Source organism: Vigna unguiculata, chromosome 4 (assembly GCF_037176805.1).
Source record: "Vigna unguiculata cultivar grain cowpea cultivar isolate G323 ecotype 2 chromosome 4, ASM3717680v1, whole genome shotgun sequence".
Classification (NCBI taxonomy): Eukaryota; Viridiplantae; Streptophyta; class Magnoliopsida; order Fabales; family Fabaceae; genus Vigna; species Vigna unguiculata.
Window position 1 is genome coordinate 3,740,403 of NC_140795.1, and position 21,511 is coordinate 3,761,913.

At 32.9% G+C, this 21,511-nt stretch overlaps 1 protein-coding gene across 5 annotated transcripts; it reads left to right on the forward strand.

The window, feature by feature from the left end:
- Positions 1 to 10,519: 10,519 nt before the first annotated feature.
- On the forward strand, positions 10,520 to 20,399 carry LOC114181876 (putative cyclic nucleotide-gated ion channel 20, chloroplastic). Of its 5 annotated transcripts, XM_028068493.2 has the most exons (13): positions 10,522 to 10,866; positions 11,571 to 12,080; positions 13,341 to 13,532; positions 13,632 to 13,730; positions 14,612 to 14,749; positions 16,316 to 16,558; positions 17,069 to 17,311; positions 17,507 to 17,652; positions 17,754 to 17,831; positions 18,750 to 18,879; positions 19,235 to 19,481; positions 19,612 to 19,774; positions 20,059 to 20,399. In XM_028068493.2, the coding sequence occupies exons 2-13, from the start codon at positions 11,583 to 11,585 to the stop codon at positions 20,162 to 20,164; spliced, it is 2,283 nt and encodes a 760-aa protein (XP_027924294.1). In that variant the 5' UTR covers positions 10,522 to 10,866; positions 11,571 to 11,582; the 3' UTR covers positions 20,165 to 20,399. The 5 variants fall into 5 exon arrangements, with proteins under 5 accessions (XP_085528676.1, XP_027924293.1, XP_027924294.1 ...); XM_028068492.2 differs by having other exon boundaries at positions 10,521 to 10,866; positions 13,341 to 13,730; XM_085672551.1 differs by lacking the exon at positions 14,612 to 14,749.
- The last annotated feature ends 1,112 nt before the right edge of the window (positions 20,400 to 21,511 follow it).

Here is a 21,511-nt window from a genome sequence, read left to right on the forward strand (position 1 = left end):
GACAATAAATATTGATCATAAAAGCTATAAAATGGTAAACGTATGTCACGTGAGCAATTGTGACAACATTATAATAATAAATGTAATGTTTAAATTTCTATTTAGTTCTATTTAGAAAAATTACACATTAATAAATTGTAAAAATATTAATAGAATAACATATTCTTTCATTAATACTATAAAGTGTAATGATGGTGGGAGACAGGCACCGGTGAAAAAGTCGTTACATATTTTTTAAGAATTAAAGTCAAATTACAAATATTTTGCTTTTTTTTGTTTTATCGAAAACAGATATTCATAATGCTTTTTAAACTAAAATCCTATAATTCAAAGGACAGTTAATTTTACATCGGGATATTTTCCTTTTGATTTGGGATACGACAATTATAACTAGCGAAATCGTGATTTATCTAGTGGTGAAAATTTCAGGCCACCTTCCTAAATATTGGGATATCTAGATATTTATGCTAGAGTATGGGCTTATGAGCTGAGGTTGGGTTTTGTTGTGTGATTTTCATATGTTTCGGCCTTCGTTATGAATGCATTTTGGCTAGTCTCATCTTCTAGTCGAGGTGCTCTCCCGACGCTTCATCTCTTTGAGGTTGACCTTGTCTTTTCGACGGACTGTTCCCTAGTTATTTCACCTCGTGTCTAGGATGAATACCTCATCCTTTGGATGAGCTACTCCTCAGATGCCTCACCTTGTCACTAGGATGAAAACCTCATCCTCTGGATGAGCTGTTTCCCAGAAGGCCTCATCCTCTGGATGAGCTGCTTCATAGGTGCCTCACCTTGTCTCTAGGATGAAGACCTCATCCTTTGGATGACCTGCTTTCCAAGTGCCTCACCTTGTCATTAGGATGAAGACCTCGTCATTAGGAGGAAGACCTCATCCTTTGGATGAGCTGCTTCCCAGGTGTTTCACCTCGTCTCTAGGGTGTATATGAAGTATGCGATCAAATTGGGAGATTGTGTGGTGAACGTTGTCATGGTCAAGTAAAGACTGAGAGGTAAAATGTAAGTGAATGGAAGAGAAGGAAGAATGATTGGGAAGTAAAGGAAGAAACTCGGAAATGGAAGAAGAAAGACAAATCATTCTTTGTGAGATTGACATATGCAAGAAGACGAGTGCAAAGGGAGGATAAGTAACGTTCCAAGACGAGTGCCTGTGTTTCCAAGAGACCTACTCGTCCTTGCTAGGGCTGGGCAAAAATAACTTAATTGTACTGTACTTAAGTTAACTGCACTGTTTTAAACTAAAAATAACTGAATTATTAATAGTAAAATTAAACTGTACTACTTTTAAGTTAAAGTTTAAAATACTGTACTGAAAACAGTTAACTGTTTAGACCAGTACAGTTAACTGTGGTTTCATTTCTCTTAGAATCTCATTCGATCCCTTGAATCAAATTGGGTCCACAAGCAGAGTGACGCACATTGATTCGATCACCACCGAGACAGATCTTGCCTCGCCGCCGTCGAAGGTCGCCGTTGAAGGTTGTGCCGCCGCCGTCGAAGGTTGCGTCGTCCTTCCTGAGATATCTCTTGTTGCTGTTCATCTCTTTCTGGCTTTAGGTTTTCATTTCACTTCTCTTTTTTCTCCAATTCGATTTTTCCCTTCAACCATTCTGTATAATTTTGACCCATCAATGAACAAATTTGATTTTTGTGTGTACACACAGAATTGTGAAGCATCAAAAGTTGTGAAAAATTGAGCTTGATCTGAAAGTTTAATGTTAGGGTGATGGTGATTAAAGGGATTGATTACAAGCAATTCCACTTTATGTATATGTGAATGGAAAATGGATAAGAATGTCTTTTTGTTGTCTTGTACACCTACCCAGAGACAAGAATGTTTGATTGCTAGTATGATGATGTTTAATGATGCAGGGATTTGAGTGGGACTTTGGTGTGTTTTCTGGTCTTGAAGGCGTTGAGAAACCAAACCCAAAAATTTATGAGATTGCACTTGAGAGGTCTGGAAACATTGCACCTGAACAAACTTTGCATATTTTACTATAATAGGTGAGGTAAGATAAAGTAGGGTAGGTGAGATATGTTATCCTGTTTTGTCATTGCAATTATAGGCTTGTTATTTATTTGGTGTTGTTGGTTTAGTTCCCTGATCGTGGTTTTGCTTTTGTTCAAGTTTTGGTGTGATTCTTTGTGTCTGTTCTGGAGATGTTTTGTTCAAGTTTTGTTCAAGTTCTCAGAAACTTATATATTTGGAGAACTATTGGAGACAGGTGAAGTGGATTTATGTTTAGATTGGCAGGCAAAGCTTGTTTGGGTAACTGTTTGCAGAGCTGAAAATACAATGAAAGTATGTAGGATGAAGGAAACTCTTGGTTACTTTTGAGTTAAAAATAATTCTAGCAGTGTTGAAATAGTTATTCAAATATAGACCAAATCTTCCTTATGCTGCTGGGAAAATTACCGTATCCAGCATTGCGGAATGGGATGATATTAATAGATGTCATATACTTGGCTTATAAGGGAGCATTTTTTTTTTGAAGGTTTCAAGTCATGTTTGACTAGGGTGTTATTTCTTCCCTTTTACTTCTAACATCTGCTGGTGTTATTTCTCCACACACTGTTGAAAGGTTGGTGTTCGCATTTGAGTTGGATCTGATAATGCTTATGCAATGGCCGGTATTTATTAGTCAGTATGTTTCCTTCTTTGACAGGCATTGGGAAATGAACATCTTTGTACTGCTTTCTCAGATACCCTACTAGACTCCCGAGAGGTTATCTTTCTCTGCAGGTTATTGTCAAATATTAAACCAAAGTTTGTCAAAGTCTGCATAAAAGAATGCATATCAGACACTAACTTCACCAGCTTTTGTGAATCATGATAGAAATCAAGGGTTCCACGACCTTGAAAACCTAGCTAGAATCAGGTTCACATATATACTTGCATCTCATTCCTCACGTATGAATCATCCATCTTAGCTATATTAATTACCATTGACCAATCCTCACGAGACTTACCTTTCCAACATGATCAGAAGACACTAAGTTTAGTTAGAACATAAAAGAAAATTATTTGCTTATAACCGAAACAAGCAATAATATTCACTGTGCCTTTGAGTGAGTCCATGTGCCAACATAAAAGTCCAATTTCTCGAAAAGAGTTGGTGTTTGATTATCCTAGTGGTTTTGCTGCTGCATGTTTCTGGTTTCTGCACCTTTTCTATTCCCTCCTAGTTTTACAGTGCTGAACGATGAACCTTTTATGACCCAGCATTTTACTATACACCAGACCCTTTTCCATTGACTCTGAAAGCAACCTAACATCCAAACAAGAAAACAACCTTCACCATAAACCCCCCGAGCCTGAACCAGTTAATCTTGCCGTGGAGACTTCTGTTAAGAAGAATACTCAAACCCCCAGAAAAAGTGAACATGTGAAGATAGAACGTGAATCAAAAATCGGTTATTTTCATAAAAGTGACGGTTCTTCCAAAAACCAGCTTCGGTCTAAGTTACGCCTTGTTCGTGTGGGTTCAAAATTTTCGCATTCAGTACCGTTGGCACCTTCTTCTTTTGCTAGGTCAACGGTAAAGTCTGATAACACTCAGAGAATCCCTGCTGAACATGAAAGCATTGAAGTCCAAGGCAGAGGATGCAAAAGGAGGTTTTTTGGTAACTTAATTGTTGTTTTGGTGTAAATTTGGTTACTTGTATCGATAACTAGGCTCACTTTGGCATGTAATTCATTTTCTTTTCAGAACAGAAAGAGGCTGAGGAAGTGATACCGTTGATATGTAAAAGTTCTTCACCAGAATCAGTGCTTTATCAAGCAAGCAATCACTTCTCTAGTCAACACAAGAGGAGAGTGCGATGTATTGCTGTGTGTCCTGTAAATGATCACCAATTTGTCACCAGGTTTAAAATAATATCATTCTTCGTGAAAGCATTTTGCACATGTTTTTCATTTGATTATGGTTTTTTCATTTAATGAAACTACTATGTGATATGTTAAGAGAGAAAGAAATGAAATTGACATGTAGAAGTTCTCTAGTTAATAGAGAAGTCAATTTATTTTTTTCTTCCTATTTTTTTATCTCTTAAAAGTTTGTATAGAGCTCCTTAATGGAATCATAACTTTTTGTCATTTCTTTATCATCTGTTTAACATTTTTCTTGGTAAAAACAAGTCTGTTACATAATTTGATGCTTGCTTCTTTTTTTTTTGTGAATGATTGCAGTGCTTTGGATGGAGTGGTCAACTTGTGGGAAATTCATTCGTCACAGTATGTCTTCGTTTTTCTTTTGAGCCTTTTTGTTTTAAAATTGTTCTTGTATTGTTATAGCTACATAGTTGTCGACTATCACAAATCAAATAATCTTGTATTGTTCCATTCTATATATGAAGTTTTGTCGGAATTTTGTAGGTCTGGAGCTTGTCTTCTCCGAAGTACAAATTGTATATCCCCACAGCAGAGATGGCCAGAAGACATAGTTTGGCACCCAGACGGAAACACCTTGCTCTCGGTATATAGTGCTGATGGTCGAGACTCTCAAATATCAGTTACGGATTTCGGTAGAGTAAAAACTGACGGGGTAAGAAATTTGGATTCTCTATTTAGTTGTTCTGTACTGTTACCGTATAGGACATAACCCAGTAACTTAGTTTAGAAATATCAATTTAGAATTTTGTTTTCATAGAGATTGTTGATGTTATGCAAAACATGGATGTAATTGACAGAGAGCGAACCATGTAAGTTTCTTAGAGGACAAACCTCACGTGACGGGTGTCATAAATAGCATTGCTTTTCTGCCTTGGGAGGAGAATACCAGTTTTGTAACCGGAGGAACAGACCATGCTGTCGTATTGTGGCGTGACTATCTAGCCCGTTAGAAATATCATGTTTCATAGCCTTGCCCAGATTTCACTAGTAATTGTGTGTTTTACTTGAGTGGATGGGTCTCTTGGAATATTTTTTTTACTGATATAAATATGTAATCAGGTTGGAGAACAAAACAGTCAAGTTTATAAGCTGCAATCTTGGATCAGATGGATTTTACATTGCCAGAAACTGTCGAAACTCTTACACCAGCTACTTCTGGGATTGATCCTTTACCTCCTTACATGGCTACATCATCAACTGAGCATAGTAAAGGTCGGTCAGATGTGTGGGAGCATTTTACCAAACAAGATCCTTATTCTGAGAAGAAGGCTAAGTGCAATTACTGTGGTGATTTGATTAAATATTTGGCTGGAACAAGTGGGATGAGGAATCATTTGATAAGATGCAAGGAAAATCCAAATAGAGAAGCATTCAAAAGGAAAAAAATGTCATCATCAACTACAGAAGGGGCTAGTGCTGGCCCTTCACCAACAATTTCTAAGTTTGACCAAAATGCATCTCGAATGAAGTTGGTGAAGATGTTTGTGAAGTCCGAGCTTCCTTTTTGATTTGTGGAAGATGAAGACTTCCGTGACTTTGTACGATCCTTGCAGCCACGGTTTGAGGTCCCATCCCGCACTACATTGAGGCGTGAAATGTGGGAACTCTATGAAGAGGAAAAAGCAAAGTTAAAAATTTTTCTATCAAAGCAGTGTGGGAGGGTTTGCTTAACTACATACACATGGACTTCAATCCAAAACCTAAACTACATGAGTTTAACAGCTCACTTTATTGATGAAGATTGGAAGCTTCATAAGAAAATTTTGAATTTTTCTCAAACAACAGGTCATTCAGGGGAGCTCATTGCTAAACATGTTGAGGCTTGTTTAAATAACTGGGAGTTGAAGCGAGTCCTTAGTGTCACTGTGGATAATGCTACAGCAAATGATGTTGGGGTCCAATACCTCAAAAGAAGGATGTTATCATGGAATTGTCTTGTCTTAAAGGGAGAATATGTTCATATGCGTTGTTGCGCACATATATTAAGTTTGATTGTGAAGGATGGGTTAAAAGAGATAAAAGATTCAATTTCAAAAATTCGAAGTGCAGTTAAATATGTCAAATCTTCTCCAGCTCGATTTGCTAGATTCAAGGCCTGTGTTGAACAAGAGGGAATTTCTTATAGAGGTCTTGTCTGCCTTGATGTTGAAACCAGATGGAATTCAACTTATCTAATGTTAGAGGCAAGCTTGAAGTACAAAGATGCCTTTGTCTTGCTAGATATGCAAGATAAGAAGTTTGGTGCTGAAATGGCCAAAAGTAGTGGTGTGCCACTAGAAGAGGATTGGGAATATGCGAGGTCTGTTCTACCATTCTTAAAGATGTTTTATGACTCTACCATGCGGATTTCTGGTTCTTCTTACGTCACTAGTCATATGTATATGAAGGAAGTGTTTGGAATTGGTAAAAAGATTCGACAATATTCTGAGAGTAGTGATGTGAGCATAAAATTGATGGCAATGAGGATGAAGGGTAAGTATGGCAAATATTGGGGAAATCCCAATGGAATTAATATCTTATTATTGATTGCTGTTGTGCTTGACCCAAGGAGTAAGTTGGATTTTGTTAATTACTTCATTGACTATATATTTGAACCTAGCATGGCCAGTGGATTGAAATCAAAATTATTGTCATCTTTAAAAACACTTTATGATCAATATCAAGGGGTTGAGGAGGGTTCTCAAAGTAGCCAACAAGAATCCCAACTAGATGATGAAGATGATGATCCTCATGGCATGAGCTTCTACCTAAGAGCTACAGGACGTAAATTTGATTATATATCAGAGCTTGATAAATATTTGAGAGAGGATCCTGAACCTTATACAAAGTCAGTTGAGCTTGATGTTTTACATTGGTGGAAGGTCAACTCAACTAGATTTCCTATCCTTGCAAACATGGCTCGAGAGGTGTTAGCCATTCCCATCTCTACCGTAGCATCAGAGTGTGCATTCAGTACAGGAGGAAGGGTGGTTAATCCTTATCGTAGTTGCCTAACGCCTAAAATAGTGGAAGTACTTGTTTGCACACAAGATTGGTTAAGAGGAACACCTTTCTCTATACTTTTTAATGAGGATCCTAAAGAGCTTGATGAATTTGAGCAAGGTGAGTTTATATGAAAACTTTATATACTTTTTAGTTGATACTTTATATGAAAGCCTAAAATATTTTTTTTTTGTAGATATAACTTCTCAAGACGAAGTGGGACCTTCAAGTGCAATTAATTTAGATGATTGAAGATGTATTAAGATGTATTAACATTTTGATGTTGTTTATGGGAGAACCTACTGGAGAACCTATGTATTAAAATGTATAAATATTTGATTTTGGTGTATTGAAGTATGAGGCTTATTTCAAGTATTATTTTCTAAGCACTTTCAAATTATAAACTTTATATTATTATTGCGTATTACAATCATATGTAATTAGTGCAATTCGGTTCAAAATAATGTAATTCAGTTCAAAAACAATGCAATTCAGTTCAAAAATAGTGCAATTCAGTTCAAAATCAGTGCAATTCGGTTCAAAAATAGTACAATTCGGTTCAAAAATAGTGAAGTTTATTCAAAATCAGTGCAATTCGATTCAAAAACGGTTCAAAAATAGTGTAGTTAAGTTAAAAATTAATGCAGTTCAATTCAAGAATAGTGCAGTTCAGTAAAAAATAGTGCAGTTCAGTTAAAAAATAGTGCAGTTCAGTTCTGATATAGTGCAGTTCATAAAACAGTTCAGTTCATAACAGTTCAGTACAGTTCATATTATAGTGCAGTGCAGTTCAGTACAGTGCAGTTCAGTCCAGTTTATTTTTCAGAAAAACAGTTCAGTTCAGTTCTTCCGAATTGTTTTTCAGTTCAGTGCAGTTCATACGAACTGTTTTTTAGTTCAGTGCAGTTTTTGGTAGTTCAGTACAGTGCAGTTATTTTTGCCCAGCCCTAGTCCTTGCCTTGAGCTTCATATGGCTCTCCCAGGAGACCTGGTCGTCCCTACGCCGAGCTTCCTATCTTTACTCCAAGATATATGCTCATCCTTACACCGAGATTCTGTGGCTCTTCGAAGGGACCTGTACACCCATATGACGAGCTGTTTGTCTTCTTTACGAGGCTTTTTGTCCCTGAGGTTTCAACACGTCCTGTGACCTATGTTTAGGGTGAGACGGTATATATATATATATATATATATATATATATATATATATATATATATATATATATAATGAAACATCTTATTAAAAATACTTATTAAAAATACAAGTTAATAGTGATATCATAATAATTTAGTTATACGAGTTCATAACTAAAGCAGTTGTATATTTCAAATTAATTGTTATAGTTTCTTTTTAGATTATTTGAATCATTACCATTACATTTTTATCACAATAGAGATTTTATCTTAATATTTCCACACTCTTAATCATGTAAACTATCTATATTTAGATTTAGGTTGATCTACCATAATACCTTTTTTAGTTCCACCACATTTAATATCCATATATTAAGAACGAGAAACAAATCTTTTAGAAATCATTGAAAAATACATATACAACTCTTTAATACTTCTATTAATATTTTATAGGGTTTATTTAACAAGAATTTTGAAACATTTTAAAATATGATTGACAACTTAAAGCATCGAAGTGAGTTATAAATAAACCCACTATGTTTTAATGTTTTAACTTAAATTCAATAGTTTATATTATTTTTTATGAATGACATATGTATTGTTACATATATGTTGACATACGTTACTATTGAGTTTAATATTTATTTAACCATAAAGATATTAAATTAATAAACGACAACATGCAATTAAAAATATTAGTTATGTGTCCTATATGAGTTTGGTGAATGTGAAAACAAAACATCATATTTATTTGGAAGGGAATTTTCTTTGCCAACTGTCATTTTTTTTTTATATATTCTTTTTCTTTATTCTGTGGGGGAAAGCCAATTAGAAAACAATCGCATGCTGTAAAAGTATAGTAGAAATATCACAAAATTTTGTACAATTGATAGATAATTAAGCTCAGTGTTATAATCAAATATTGAATAAATGTATCTATTATTTTATTTTGTAAATAGTTATAACCTGGATAATTTCTTAAAACATTAACAGAAAAACAAAATAATAATTTTTTATAAAGTAAATTTAGTTTATAAATAACTAACTTGCAGACACAATTTTTTTAAAAGTTGATTTTTAAACTATATAAAAATTAATTTTGCAGTATTTTTGTTTATGATGATTTACTATTCATGTGGATACAAAATAGATAAAATAAAATTGAAAATAAAAAAGAAAATAATGTTGAACAATAAACTTTCCATCCTACAAATTCCGATTCAAGATTATATTTTTATTATTATTTATTTAATTTTTTATGATAATAGAAAATAATAAAATTATTATTATTATTATAATTATAAAAGATAATTTAAATGATTTTTATAATTTTATTTTAGGTATTGTTTTTCTTTTTTATATTTTTTATTATAATAACTATTTTAGTTTAAAAAATAATTAAATTTTAGAAAAAAAATATCAAATTGAAAAATATAGTTAAATTAAAATTTGTTATCTTTATAGTGAAATAAAAATTAATAAAATGATTAAGGTTAAAAGAGCGGTTAAATAAAAATGACTAAATTAAAAAAATTACATTTAAAGGATAAAATTAATAAAATAATTATTTTAATCAAAAAAAATTATTCAACCGATAAAATTGAAAAAAAAATATGGACATGAAAAGAAAAATATCCTTCATAGTATAATAAATATTTATCTATATTAAATTATAAAATATTTTTTCAATAATTATATTATTGATATATTATAATATTATGTATTAAAATATAGAAGTATAACTTTTCTTCTACTATAGAAATATACTAAAAATGTAAATGCAAATATAAATATGAAAATAATAAAAAAATAAAATAGTTTAAAATTTGATATTTTGCAAATAATTTATTTAATATATTATTAGTTTAAAATATAATTTTTACTGAGATTTGATAATATTTTTTTAATTATAATTTATATTTTTAAAATGATTTTTTTACATTAAGCCATTTAAAAAAAATATTATATATATATATATATATATATATATATAAGTTTTTTTTTATTTCAATAAAATTGACTAATTTACCTACTACTCTGTGTATAACAACATACCTTAACTCTAACTCGTTGCTTTGTTGGTAGGCAAGTTCTAGGAAAAGAACCAAAGAATCAAAGAACCAAAGACAAAGCAATAAAGTAGAAAGTTTGGTGCTGGATTTTGATAGAATGTGTATAATAAGGTAAAAGATTCTACTTTCATTGGGATTGCTGTACAAAGGAAGTCTCAATTTATATCAGTTTTTAACTTTATACTTGGTAGAATCTTAGTAATACTTATTTTATTTTGTTGATTTCCTTATTTTCTAAATTATGTTTAATCATCTTTATTAGAAACTTTCTTCATATTTAAATATACAAATATTGTATACAGATAAATAAAAGTTAAAGTTAAAGTTAACGAGAAAAGGAAAATCAATGTGTTCTGGGAGAACACATTTGAAAAAGATAGAACTTTGACATGTTTCTTTGCCGTAGCGCACATTCCAAGGACTAATAAACAAATCTGAAATAAAATCAAAGAAAGCCATCCCTCTCACAAATGACTGTCCAATTTCATTTCCAACTCTAACTTCAACTTTCAATTCTTCATCACACACTGCTCACTTCACATCAAACTCACATTTTCAGTCTTACACCTCTCAGTTTGGTGTTTACCTCTGTTCATTTCTCGTTTTATCCTTAAACTGATTTCACCCTTTTGTGAGAATCTCCTCTCCGGTGCCCCCCATGATGAAGAGGCTCTCAAAAGTTAAATCTTTCTCTTAATTGGATGCAAAAAAGCTGGTGGGTGTTTTGGGTTTTGACTCTTCACCGGGAAATTCGCTCCTCACCAGGTGGTGTCTGACTCTGATCAGTGTTGTTTTCCTTGATTATTGCTTGATCATTGCCTTTGCACAATGTTGTTGGCCTCGTTTCATTGTGCTAGAATTCTTCTACTGATTCCAAAGCTATTGCTATTTTTCAATGCTGTATATTACAGTATGTATATGTATGCTAAGTTTTTGGAATGCATGTAGAGGTTGCTGATTCATGCATCACTGTTTTTGTATCATTGGTTTTGGTCAATGGTTCATTATCTAGTTCCTTTCAAGCTCCAGAGGATTTTAGATGAGGGAGTTGATTATTTTTATCTTGAATAAATAAATTTTCTATTTCTAGTGAGTTAGGGGGAGATATAAATTCATAACTAGATTTCACTAGTTGTTTTCGTAAGTTGCAACACTAGATTAATTACCCCTTTTAATCGCTGTTTGATCACACGACTTTATCATCTTGTTGCTGTTTAATAGTCCTGAAATGAAGTCTTCTTCTGGAAAATGAATTGCAGCCTACTGAGTTTTGTTAAAGAATCAATGTGGAATATAAATGCAAGGGAAAGTTAATACTGGTACCCTTATGCTGCACTAAATCACTTTTCAGTTTTACATTCCCCCTTTTCACATTTCAAGTTAAATTGCAGTATTTGATTTAGAGTTGCTGATATGATGCAGAAACATATATGTATTGGATGTTTTGCTAACATTGTAATAAAATGCAGAACTATCAAAACATGGCTAATTTTGAGAATGACAAGCGCCCAATGCTGTCAGATACAGATGCACAATCATACGATGAACCCTTGGATTCTAAATTCCGAAGGATGGTATCCAGGACTCAAAGCGCTTCAATTTCTATTCCTATGAGCTCCTTCGAGTCATATGAGAAAGAAACTAGCCTTGTGGGACATACTGGTCCACTTCAGAGCAAGAGAAAAACACCCTTTATGCATATGAGTGGTCCATTATATGCTACCACTGGAACTGGAAATCTTTTGCAGAAGCATGTTGTATCGGGAAACAAAGCAGATGACAGAAAGACAGATAATTTTGCTACTCTCCATGGCTCAAGTTCAAATTACCAAAATGGTGACTACGATAGAAAAAATGAACACTTACTAAGGTCTGGGCAACTGGGAATGTGCAATGATCCTTATTGTACTACTTGCCCTACTTACTTCAATGCTTCGCAGCAAAGAAATCCAAAATCTTCTGCTAGATGGGATCCAAAGGTTTTTATCCTTCATCCTAAAACAGATTATAATTTCAGTTGCTTTCAATTATTTAGTGCATAGACAAACATTTTACTTTAGATGCTTGTTTTCATGTTGTAGACCTTTATTTTGGCAATGATCAGGAGGTCACTATGGTATAATAATAATTTGTAGGTATTTGGTTCAGTTTTACTAATGCAATTTCTAAGTAGGCTGTTAATAGATAGACCTGTAGTTAAACAGGTCTACTTTAGGAAGAAGGGGAATGGGCCAGGAGCTACCAAGGACCAAACCAATGTAGCACAAGAGTCAGTTTAGCTATTGGTAGTAGTAATTAGAAGTTTAGGTCAGAATTAGCAGCAGTTGCTATTTGTATTTGTTGGGAAACATCACTTAATATCAATTGGTTTTGAGATGACTTTTTCATGGTATCAGATCCTATAGCACATCTTGGTCAATTACTTATTCTAATAAGCATCTATGGAAGGGGGGTGTCAGGAAGTTTCACATTGTTTGTGTCAATTCTTGGAGTGCTACTTACATATCTGTTGGAGAACTTAAAATCAATTGGTTTTAAGTTGAACTCTGGCAAAGTATCACAGCATATAATCCATCTTGATAAATCAGTCATTCTGGTAGGCTAGCCTATTCTGACAAAAATCTGTGGAGGGAGTGTTAGGAAGTTCCACATATGTCTGTCTCAATTTTTGGGTGTTGCTTATATATTTGTTGGACAACTTCACTTAATGCCACTTGGTTCTAAGCCCATCTCAGTCAATCACCTATTCTGGTAGAGTATTCTGTTCTGGCGGACATATATGTGGCAGGGGTGGGTGTTGGAAACTCCTGAATAATTGTGATTTACTAATTTGTGGTGCCTTACACTGACAATTGGTATATTTATAGTATACTATCATATGATCCTTATATCCTTTTAATCTGGGTACATTGCAAGAAACCACTCTCGCAATCCTCAAGCTTGTCCTTATTACTATACTTTTAACAAAATTCTTATTTTCAAGCTATGTCAATGAACATTGTTTTGCTACCACTTAGGCTATTACTATTTGTCCTGGTTCACTTTGAGGGGCAATCAAAGTATTGCCAATTAGCAACTTTAAGTTGTCTCATTATTTATCCAATACTTGTTATTTGCTACAAGCTTTACTGTATCATTATCATTAATCTTATTGTTACATTTTCCATTTCTTTTGTATACATTCGTCATTGACAATTTTCTCATAATTAAGTCTACTTTTGTTCATATTTTGAATGCAGTTCCATAATGCTCTTTATGGGGATGCCAAGAGTTTTGTGAGGAAACTTCTTTCTTTCTTTTCTTCTTATGTTCCTGGAGTTATGAACCCTCATGCTAAAATTGTACAAAAGTGGAACAAATTTTTGGCCATTTTTTGCTTAATTGGTATTTTTGTGGACCCATTGTTTTTCTTTTTACTATATGTGGAGAAGGTACGCTTATTTTCTACCATTAACTACAAAGTAGCAAGTTCTAGATGTCACTCTTTCTATTTACAAATTTACTCTTCATTTTTCCTGTTCTTTATGCAGGATAATAAATGCATTGTTATCAACTGGCCATTGGCAACAGCACTTGCTTTATTTAGATGCGTGAATGATTTTGTTTATTTCCTTAACATTCTTCTCCAGGTATCTCTCATTAATTACCTTTTCGTAAACCCTTTTTCCTACCCCCTGAATTTTAATTTGTTCAAATCCTTTTCCTCATATAATGGTCAAACTCTGTCATTGATGCCATGTTTTTATTAATCTTTGTTCTTAGTTTTAAGAAGGTATATATTCTGATGGTCCTTCAGCATAAAAACAGAGTTTAGTTTCATATAAGCCAACTTAAAGGAAGTTTATTCTATTCAAATAAGATGTTACTATCTCATTCTGCAAGTATGTCTACATCCTGTTTGGTTACCTATCCGTAATTTCACTTAACCACACCCCGTTTAAGACAATTGCTCCATATATCTATCAGGTATAGAGCCTTGTTCTTGCATTTTCCAAATCCAATAGTATATATATTATTTGATGTTGAATAAACCATACAGTGTCATGATAGCCATGAGGAATCTAAGAGATAAGCAGAAACATGCTAAGAATCAAAGCATGGAGGAAAAGTTTCAACTCATACCATATTGGAGCGAGAGAAAAGAATGTGGTGAATTTTATTGATCAAACTAAGGTTTTATATACAACTGTAACAAACAGAAAACTATCTCAACTAGTGATTACAACAGAAATGTAATAGAATTATTTATCTCTAATAATACTAGATGAGAATAAAAAAATTTGAAATGATTAAAAGGCACAAATGCTAAATAGACTTTACTGTGTCCTTGTTGATAGTGTAAGGTACTCGCATGTGTCTTGTACTTTGTTGTCTATTAGTTAAGTTCAAAAGGAAAAACAAATAAAAATAGCACTGTCCTGAATCTTAAACATGGTTAAGTTTTTAGCCTAGTTTGTTTCGTTTTCAAAATTTAAAGCTTCAATAACTCTATGAAGTTGCCTGTTTACAGTTTAGGTTAGCTTATGTTTCTCGTGAGTCGAGGGTGGTTGGTGCTGGAGATTTAGTTGACCATCCAAAGAAAATTGCTCTTCATTACCTAAAGGGTTATTTCCTCATTGACTTATTTGTTGTATTTCCTCTTCCTCAGGTAAAGTTCTTCCTGTTTTTGCTTTTTCCCTATGGAATTTGTTTTCATTTTCTTTTTGTTTCCTCTGAGTTTGCTCGTCTAGATTTAGTATATCACACATTCATTGTAAAGGCCACAAAACTTTTATTTTGAATTACATGGTAGTATACTAGCCTAGCATCCGAATATGAAGATTTACTCGTTTTTTCTTTCCTTTTCCTGGCAATCATCAAATTCTGTTTTCTAGTCATCTCGTGAGATTTATGCTTTTGCCAGATCTAAATTTTCAGTTGTCATACAATAAGGGAAAACTGGAGGGTCTTCGGTGTCTGGAGCCATTTTACCTATATTATCTGTTTAGATTGGGATTTTGTAAATAAAATTCTGCACTCAGAGAATTCAAGCATTAGGTTGTCCGTATAAATTTGAGTTTTCAATTCTATCTTAAGACATGAATTATTATATGTTAAATAAGGGATCTGGGTAAAATGCTATTAGGGTTTTCTATGATTGTGTCATTGTACTTATTGTTGTCACGAGCCAATTCTTTTTACAGACGTGCCATAGTCCCATTTATCTCTTCACAGTTCACAATTATTCAAAGCTGACACCTTCTAATCAATTAACCTAAAAGCTTGAACTTCTAGTTACATTTGAATTATAAATGATTCTTATCATTAGATTTATATCGTCTCGTTTCTATCTTTATGCTTAGTGTTCTAAAATCATGAAGCTGGTTTGGTTGTAAATCTGGTTTCGGCCACTATGGATGTGAACCAGTCAAATTATGCCCAATGGTCACAGTTCAAACCCGTTGAAATCAATCTAATTGAACAATGTTAAATAAGGTGTCAAGCATAGGTCTCCCAAAGCACAACTGTCTCCACATCAACCAACTATTGTTGGTTGTTTTGGCAGTGCTAACCTTTTACATTATACTAAATTATGTATTAATTATTTTTAATTAAGAAACATTTAAATGTATAATATTAAGATAATATCAATATATATTTCATTACTATAATTAATTGATACTTTATTTTAATAATCGTACTGTAAAAAGAAATGATTTTCACTTTCTCTTGATATTATATTCAATTTCATGCTTTATATGCTATAATAGCCTGCTGTTATTCTATATGTTAATAGAATCAGTATTATGGTTTTAAATTAATAAAAAACTTGCTTAAAATGTTAAAATACTGTCTATAAGGATTCATGATAACATTATGTACAAAAAGTAGCATGATAAGTTTAACACATTCACTCATTAATTATGCACTGTGTCAACAATATTCAACTATTAAACTTTGAATCCAATTTCACCGATCGAATTACTGGTCTTACATCAGAAGCTTGTCTTTGTTATTAAACTTCTCGGTTTTTATGATATCATGTGTGATTGGCTTGGAGTTGACCAAAATGGTTTCTCCTTTCTCTGTGTCTTCCTGAGGAATCATCTGCTATGGATATTAGCACGTGCATGGCATTACAAATGAAGAGCTTTCAATCTGCAAAACAAGATAAACCTATTAGGAGCTTGTGTACTCACCAAATTCCTTGACATATGTGGTAAAATATGTGCAGATAATGTTATTATTCGTCCTACCAAATTCTTTGGGGGGAGCAAATTATGCCAAGAATCTTCTGCGTGCAGCGATATTAGTGCAATATTTTCCCAAGTTATTCAGGTTTCTGCCACTCCTGATCGGCCAATCTCCAACAGGATTCATTTTTGAGTCAGCCTGGGCAAATTTTATTATCAATCTTCTCATTTTTATGCTTGCCAGTCATGTTGTTGGCTCTTGCTGGTACCTCTTCGGTCTTCAGGTGAGGGACATAGCATTGAACTTTCTTTTTAAAAAATATTGAATTTTGTCCTCAGTATATGATAATGTAATGTCCATTAAATTCTCACCTTTCCTTGGAGAGGAGCCATCTCCCCAATGATGTTGTTAATGAGTAGCATAGGCTACAAATTGCATGCCTGCCCTCGGAACATGATAAGAGCAAAAGGAAAAGGCAGAAGAAATAAAACTCGATTCACTTGAATGCATATTTCAATGTGGTTGTGTATTAATATAAAACAATAATAACAATAATCATAACCATAAATATTATTATTATTATATGCTATGAGATTTATCAAAACATATCAATATAAATATGACATCCTTCTATTGTTATTGCAATATCTGAAATGAAATTGATCTACAAAATATATTATGTCTCCTAGGATGCTTTAAAGTGGCTGGTTCAATTAGAATCAGGAATTTAATTTCGTAAATGAAAGTTAGCATTCAATTTACTTTCTGCTTTTCTTCCTCTTTCTTCTTCCAGAGGGTTAATCAGTGTTTGCGGAATGCCTGCCATAGTTCTAATATACCTGGATGCATGAAGTTCATTGATTGTGGACGTGGCCATACTGACTTCACATCAGATCTGTGGATCAACAATACTGATGCTGGTGCTTGTATGGATTCCTCTGGTTTCACTTATGGGATTTATCAGAATGCTGTACCACTTACTATAGAAACTAGTGTAGTCAACAAATACGTGTATTCTCTTTTTTGGGGATTCCAGGTTTGCATCTCTCTCTCTCTCTCTCTCTCTCTCTCTCTCTCTCTCCCTTGCGTAGAAATTATACAAAAAGTTGAACTCCTTGCTAAATAGGTCACAGAAACTCTAATTTGTACTGATACTCCTAAATACTAAAGCAGCCACATCAATGATTTAATATCTAATCTAATAGTTATGCCCTGGATGTTCTTGATACAGCAAATCAGTACTCTGGCTGGTAATCTAAATCCTAGCTATTTTGTATGGGAAGTCCTTTTTACTATGGCCATCATAGGATCGGGACTCTTACTCTTTGCAATTCTCATTGGTAACATACAGAACTTTCTACAGGCTCTTGGACGGAGGTAGAACTTACCTAATGCTGCAAGATTAATCTTTGATAGTTAGTTCTATTGCTTTTATTATTGTAATATGTTTGATATGTTTTCTTTTATTCATTTCACAGGAAACTGGAAATGCAACTTAGAGGCCGTGATGTTGAGCAATGGATGAGCCATCGGCGGTTACCTGAAGATCTGAGAAGGTGCAAAATTTTCTCATTCTTATTATGAATTATGACAGCAGTGCCAAAAGGTGTATTTGTCAATTATTTAAGTCACTGCTTGGTTGCTATTTTCCATCCTCTTCCAGCCAATTATTGAAATTTTAAACGTCTCTGTTGCACATTTTCAAAGATACAAAGGCTCTTCTACCTGCCAAAGTTAAGTTAGCAGGTTCAGAAGGATTTTAAAGAGACACAATGGAAATTTGGAATTTTTTGTATCTGTCTGTATCTGTTCTTAATATGTGTTTATTAGATATTATTATTCTGTACATTAGTAGTACATGTAATCTTGCAGAATAGGTAAAGTCTGAACATGTTATTGGGTATCCTGTTGAATTATGTGGTGATTTAGACCGTCAATCAGTATAATATATAAAAGGAGAACATGGTTTATAAATTCTACGAAGTGGTAACTTTTGACACTAGTGTCTTCCCAAAATTTTGACACATCTCAGTTTTCCTGTGCCATGCCTAATAATTATTCCAAAAATATTAAAAGTTTGAAATTATATTATTGTCTTATTACAAACAATTCAAAATTCGAATACATCAGTATCTTGGCAGAAAGAACTCATCAACATCTTATTACTTAATGTAGATTTAAATTTAAATAATTTATAATTTTGATTTAATGTCTTTCTGATGGAAATAATTCATTAATATAATACATAATTTAAATTTTTAAATATCAAATTCTTTTTTTAATATAATATAACTCAGTGCAGCACATGAATGTTAATCCAGCATGCATATATGTGGAAGCAACCAATTTTCTTATAGTATTACATGTATATAGGCTTCAATGCTTAGAAAAATAGTATGTGCACTACTTTCATTTTTATTCAGGTATCATGTGTATCTTGGGACTTGAAATTATGGATCATATCTTGTGCGCAGGAGAGTAAGACAGGCTGAACGGTACAGTTGGGCTGCAACAAGGGGGGTGAATGAAGAAATGCTTATGGAGAATTTACCAGAAGATCTGCAGAGAGACATAAGACGCCATCTCTTCAAATTTGTTAAGAAAGTATGCGCACCTATGTCTTAAATGAGTGATAACTACTCTATTTTATCATTCTTGCACTTCTAGTATATTATAATTTTGAGGTTTAAATGTAATGCAAACTTCATAATGTCAGTCACTGATTTATTTAAATTTTAGTTTCCATTAGGTCTCTACGTGTAAGCTGCTAGTTCTGGGTAATAGTTTGAATGGAAAGCCAGTTTAAAGGAAAAGTTTTATGCATCTTCATCATGAAATTCAATCCATGAATAGCAAAAGCCAAACCATGTCAACCAAGTTCATTATAGTGATGGTTTAATTTTCTTTTAGATTTTGCACCAATTTGAATCCATAATCTGAGGATCTGAATTATCTGCAGATTCGGCTTTTTGCTCTGATGGATGAGCCTATATTAGATGCCATTTGTGAGAGACTAAGACAAAAGACACACATCAAAGGAAGTAAAATTCTAAGTCATGGTGGTCTGGTAGAAAAGATGGTATTCGTGGTGCGTGGTAAATTGGAGAGCATTGGAGAAGATGGAACAAGAATTCCTCTATCTGAAGGTGATGCTTGTGGTGAGGAACTTCTGACATGGTATCTTGAACATTCTTCAGTCAGCACAGGTATATCAATAAGCTATGTCATAATCCCTGTTAATATTTGAAAGTAGACCAGAAGGATTGGCAACAATCAACAACCTAGGCCTGTACTAAATAAGAAACTGAATGGTTCAACGATTGATCTCTCTTGCAGATGGTAGAAAAGTAAGGCTTCCAGGACAGAGATTGGTCAGCAACAGGACAGTAAGGTGCTTAACAAATGTGGAGTCATTTTCACTCTCTGCTTCAGACCTTGAAGAAGTCACAATCCTTTTCACAAGATTCTTGCGGAGTCCATGCGTCCAAGGAGCCCTAAGGTGAATCACTCCCTTGTCTTCTTGTATCTATATGGATTTATGGTTCAACTTCATCTTCTTAACTTTTTTTGGCTAACAAAAATGAGAGTAACCAAACCAGTTATAGTAATTGCACACATTTTATACTCACAAATCCTTCACAATCTTTGTGATTAAAAAAGTTATTTAAACCACATGTAGCAAGTAGTAACATCAAACAAGTTTGTGATTTTCAACCATAAAAGGTTCAATATCTGTTTTCAAATCAAGGAATTTCTTAATCGTTTGAAATTGTGTTACATTAGGTATGAGTCACCTTATTGGAGATCCCTTGCTGCAACCCGCATTCAAGTTGCATGGAGATACAGGAAGAAACGTCTAAGTCGTGTTAATTCCTCCCCAGCAGATTGAACATTGAGGTTTTGGGTCCACTTTTATGTTTCATTTCATAGAGTTTTTATGATCTTCAACCCAATATAGTAGTTTCACTAGGCTGTTACCTCATACAGGGGCCTCATTTTTCATTAAAGCAACGAAAGTGTAAATTAATTTCACCTCCAAGTTTATTGTGTATACACTCAATACATTGTATTTTGAAAAAGAGAAATGTGTTGTTAATCACAAATAGATATAGCACATTTGCACTAGGGGATTTTGGAATTTGAATTTTCTGTTTGATTGTTCTGTATTGTTCTTTTGCTGTATCTTTAAAATAGATTGATAGATACTAACTTTAATGTTTTTAAATATATTAAAAAGAATTTTAAAATATTAATATCGGTGTATTTTGAAACCACATAGGATAACAAAAAAATTTAATAAAGAATCTGAGCTCGAAATGATGTAAATGAGATAAGGAGAAGGAACCATTTTATTCTTTGTAAAAGTGGCTTTTAAATAATTTATTCTGAAATACTTTTGGAATTTTCAGAAAATGATTTTCATTATGAGATTTCCAGAATGAAATTTTTGAAACACATGAAGTATATTTGAAAACAAGCTTTTTGGAAAATGCTTTTCAGAATGTATACAATATCTTCTAAAATGAATTTTCTGGAACTGACTTTCTGAAATATTCAAAATACATTTCAGAAAGAATTTTTTAGAATGAGATTTTCTCCACAAAGAATTCTCTTTTTTCTTCTGTATAACGTTCTCCTTTGTCTTCGAGGACAATAATGACAGCAGTGATGCGATAATGAGAAAGGGTATTTTAGTTTTTTCACTATTATAGGAGTGAAGTTAATAATAATAGGGTGCAGGAAGCAAAAGCCATTATTAAACTGGATTTAAGACTCAATTTTTTTTAATGTTTTTAATAAATTTTGTTCAATAAAAAAAATATGTGTTCAAATAAATATTTTAATATGTTCCTAACTCTTTCTTGTTTACATATTTATATGGATTAAATAGTATCAAACATGCTCACCCTTCAATCTAACACAGCTTGCATTTATATGATAAAATAACAAGCATCAGTAATTAAAATTAAAATTGATTTAGAAAGTGAAATGGAAATAAAAAAAAAAAATTATTTTTAAGAAATTGTAATTATAACGTAAGTTGTGTAAGTGATCCAGGTATTAGCTGATACGGTTTCATTCGGTCAGGCATACATATAAAGTGTTTGTCCATAAAGCTTTGCACCAATAATCACGATGGTTAAACATATTTTTATTTCTTGCAAAAATATTTTTAAATATAAATCAGGATACTTTTTAATAATTTTTTTTAGTTCTTATTCTTATATATAATTAA

Bases quoted from the DNA above. Each gene is read 5' to 3' on its own strand.
- LOC114181876 (XM_028068492.2), top strand. From the start codon at position 11,583: ATGGCTAATTTTGAGAATGACAAGCGCCCAATGCTGTCAGATACAGAT. The intron at 12,081-13,340 runs GTTTTTATCCTT...TTTTGAATGCAG, and splicing joins CTGCTAGATGGGATCCAAAG to TTCCATAATGCTCTTTATGG. The intron at 17,312-17,506 runs GTTTGCATCTCT...TTCTTGATACAG, and splicing joins CTCTTTTTTGGGGATTCCAG to CAAATCAGTACTCTGGCTGG.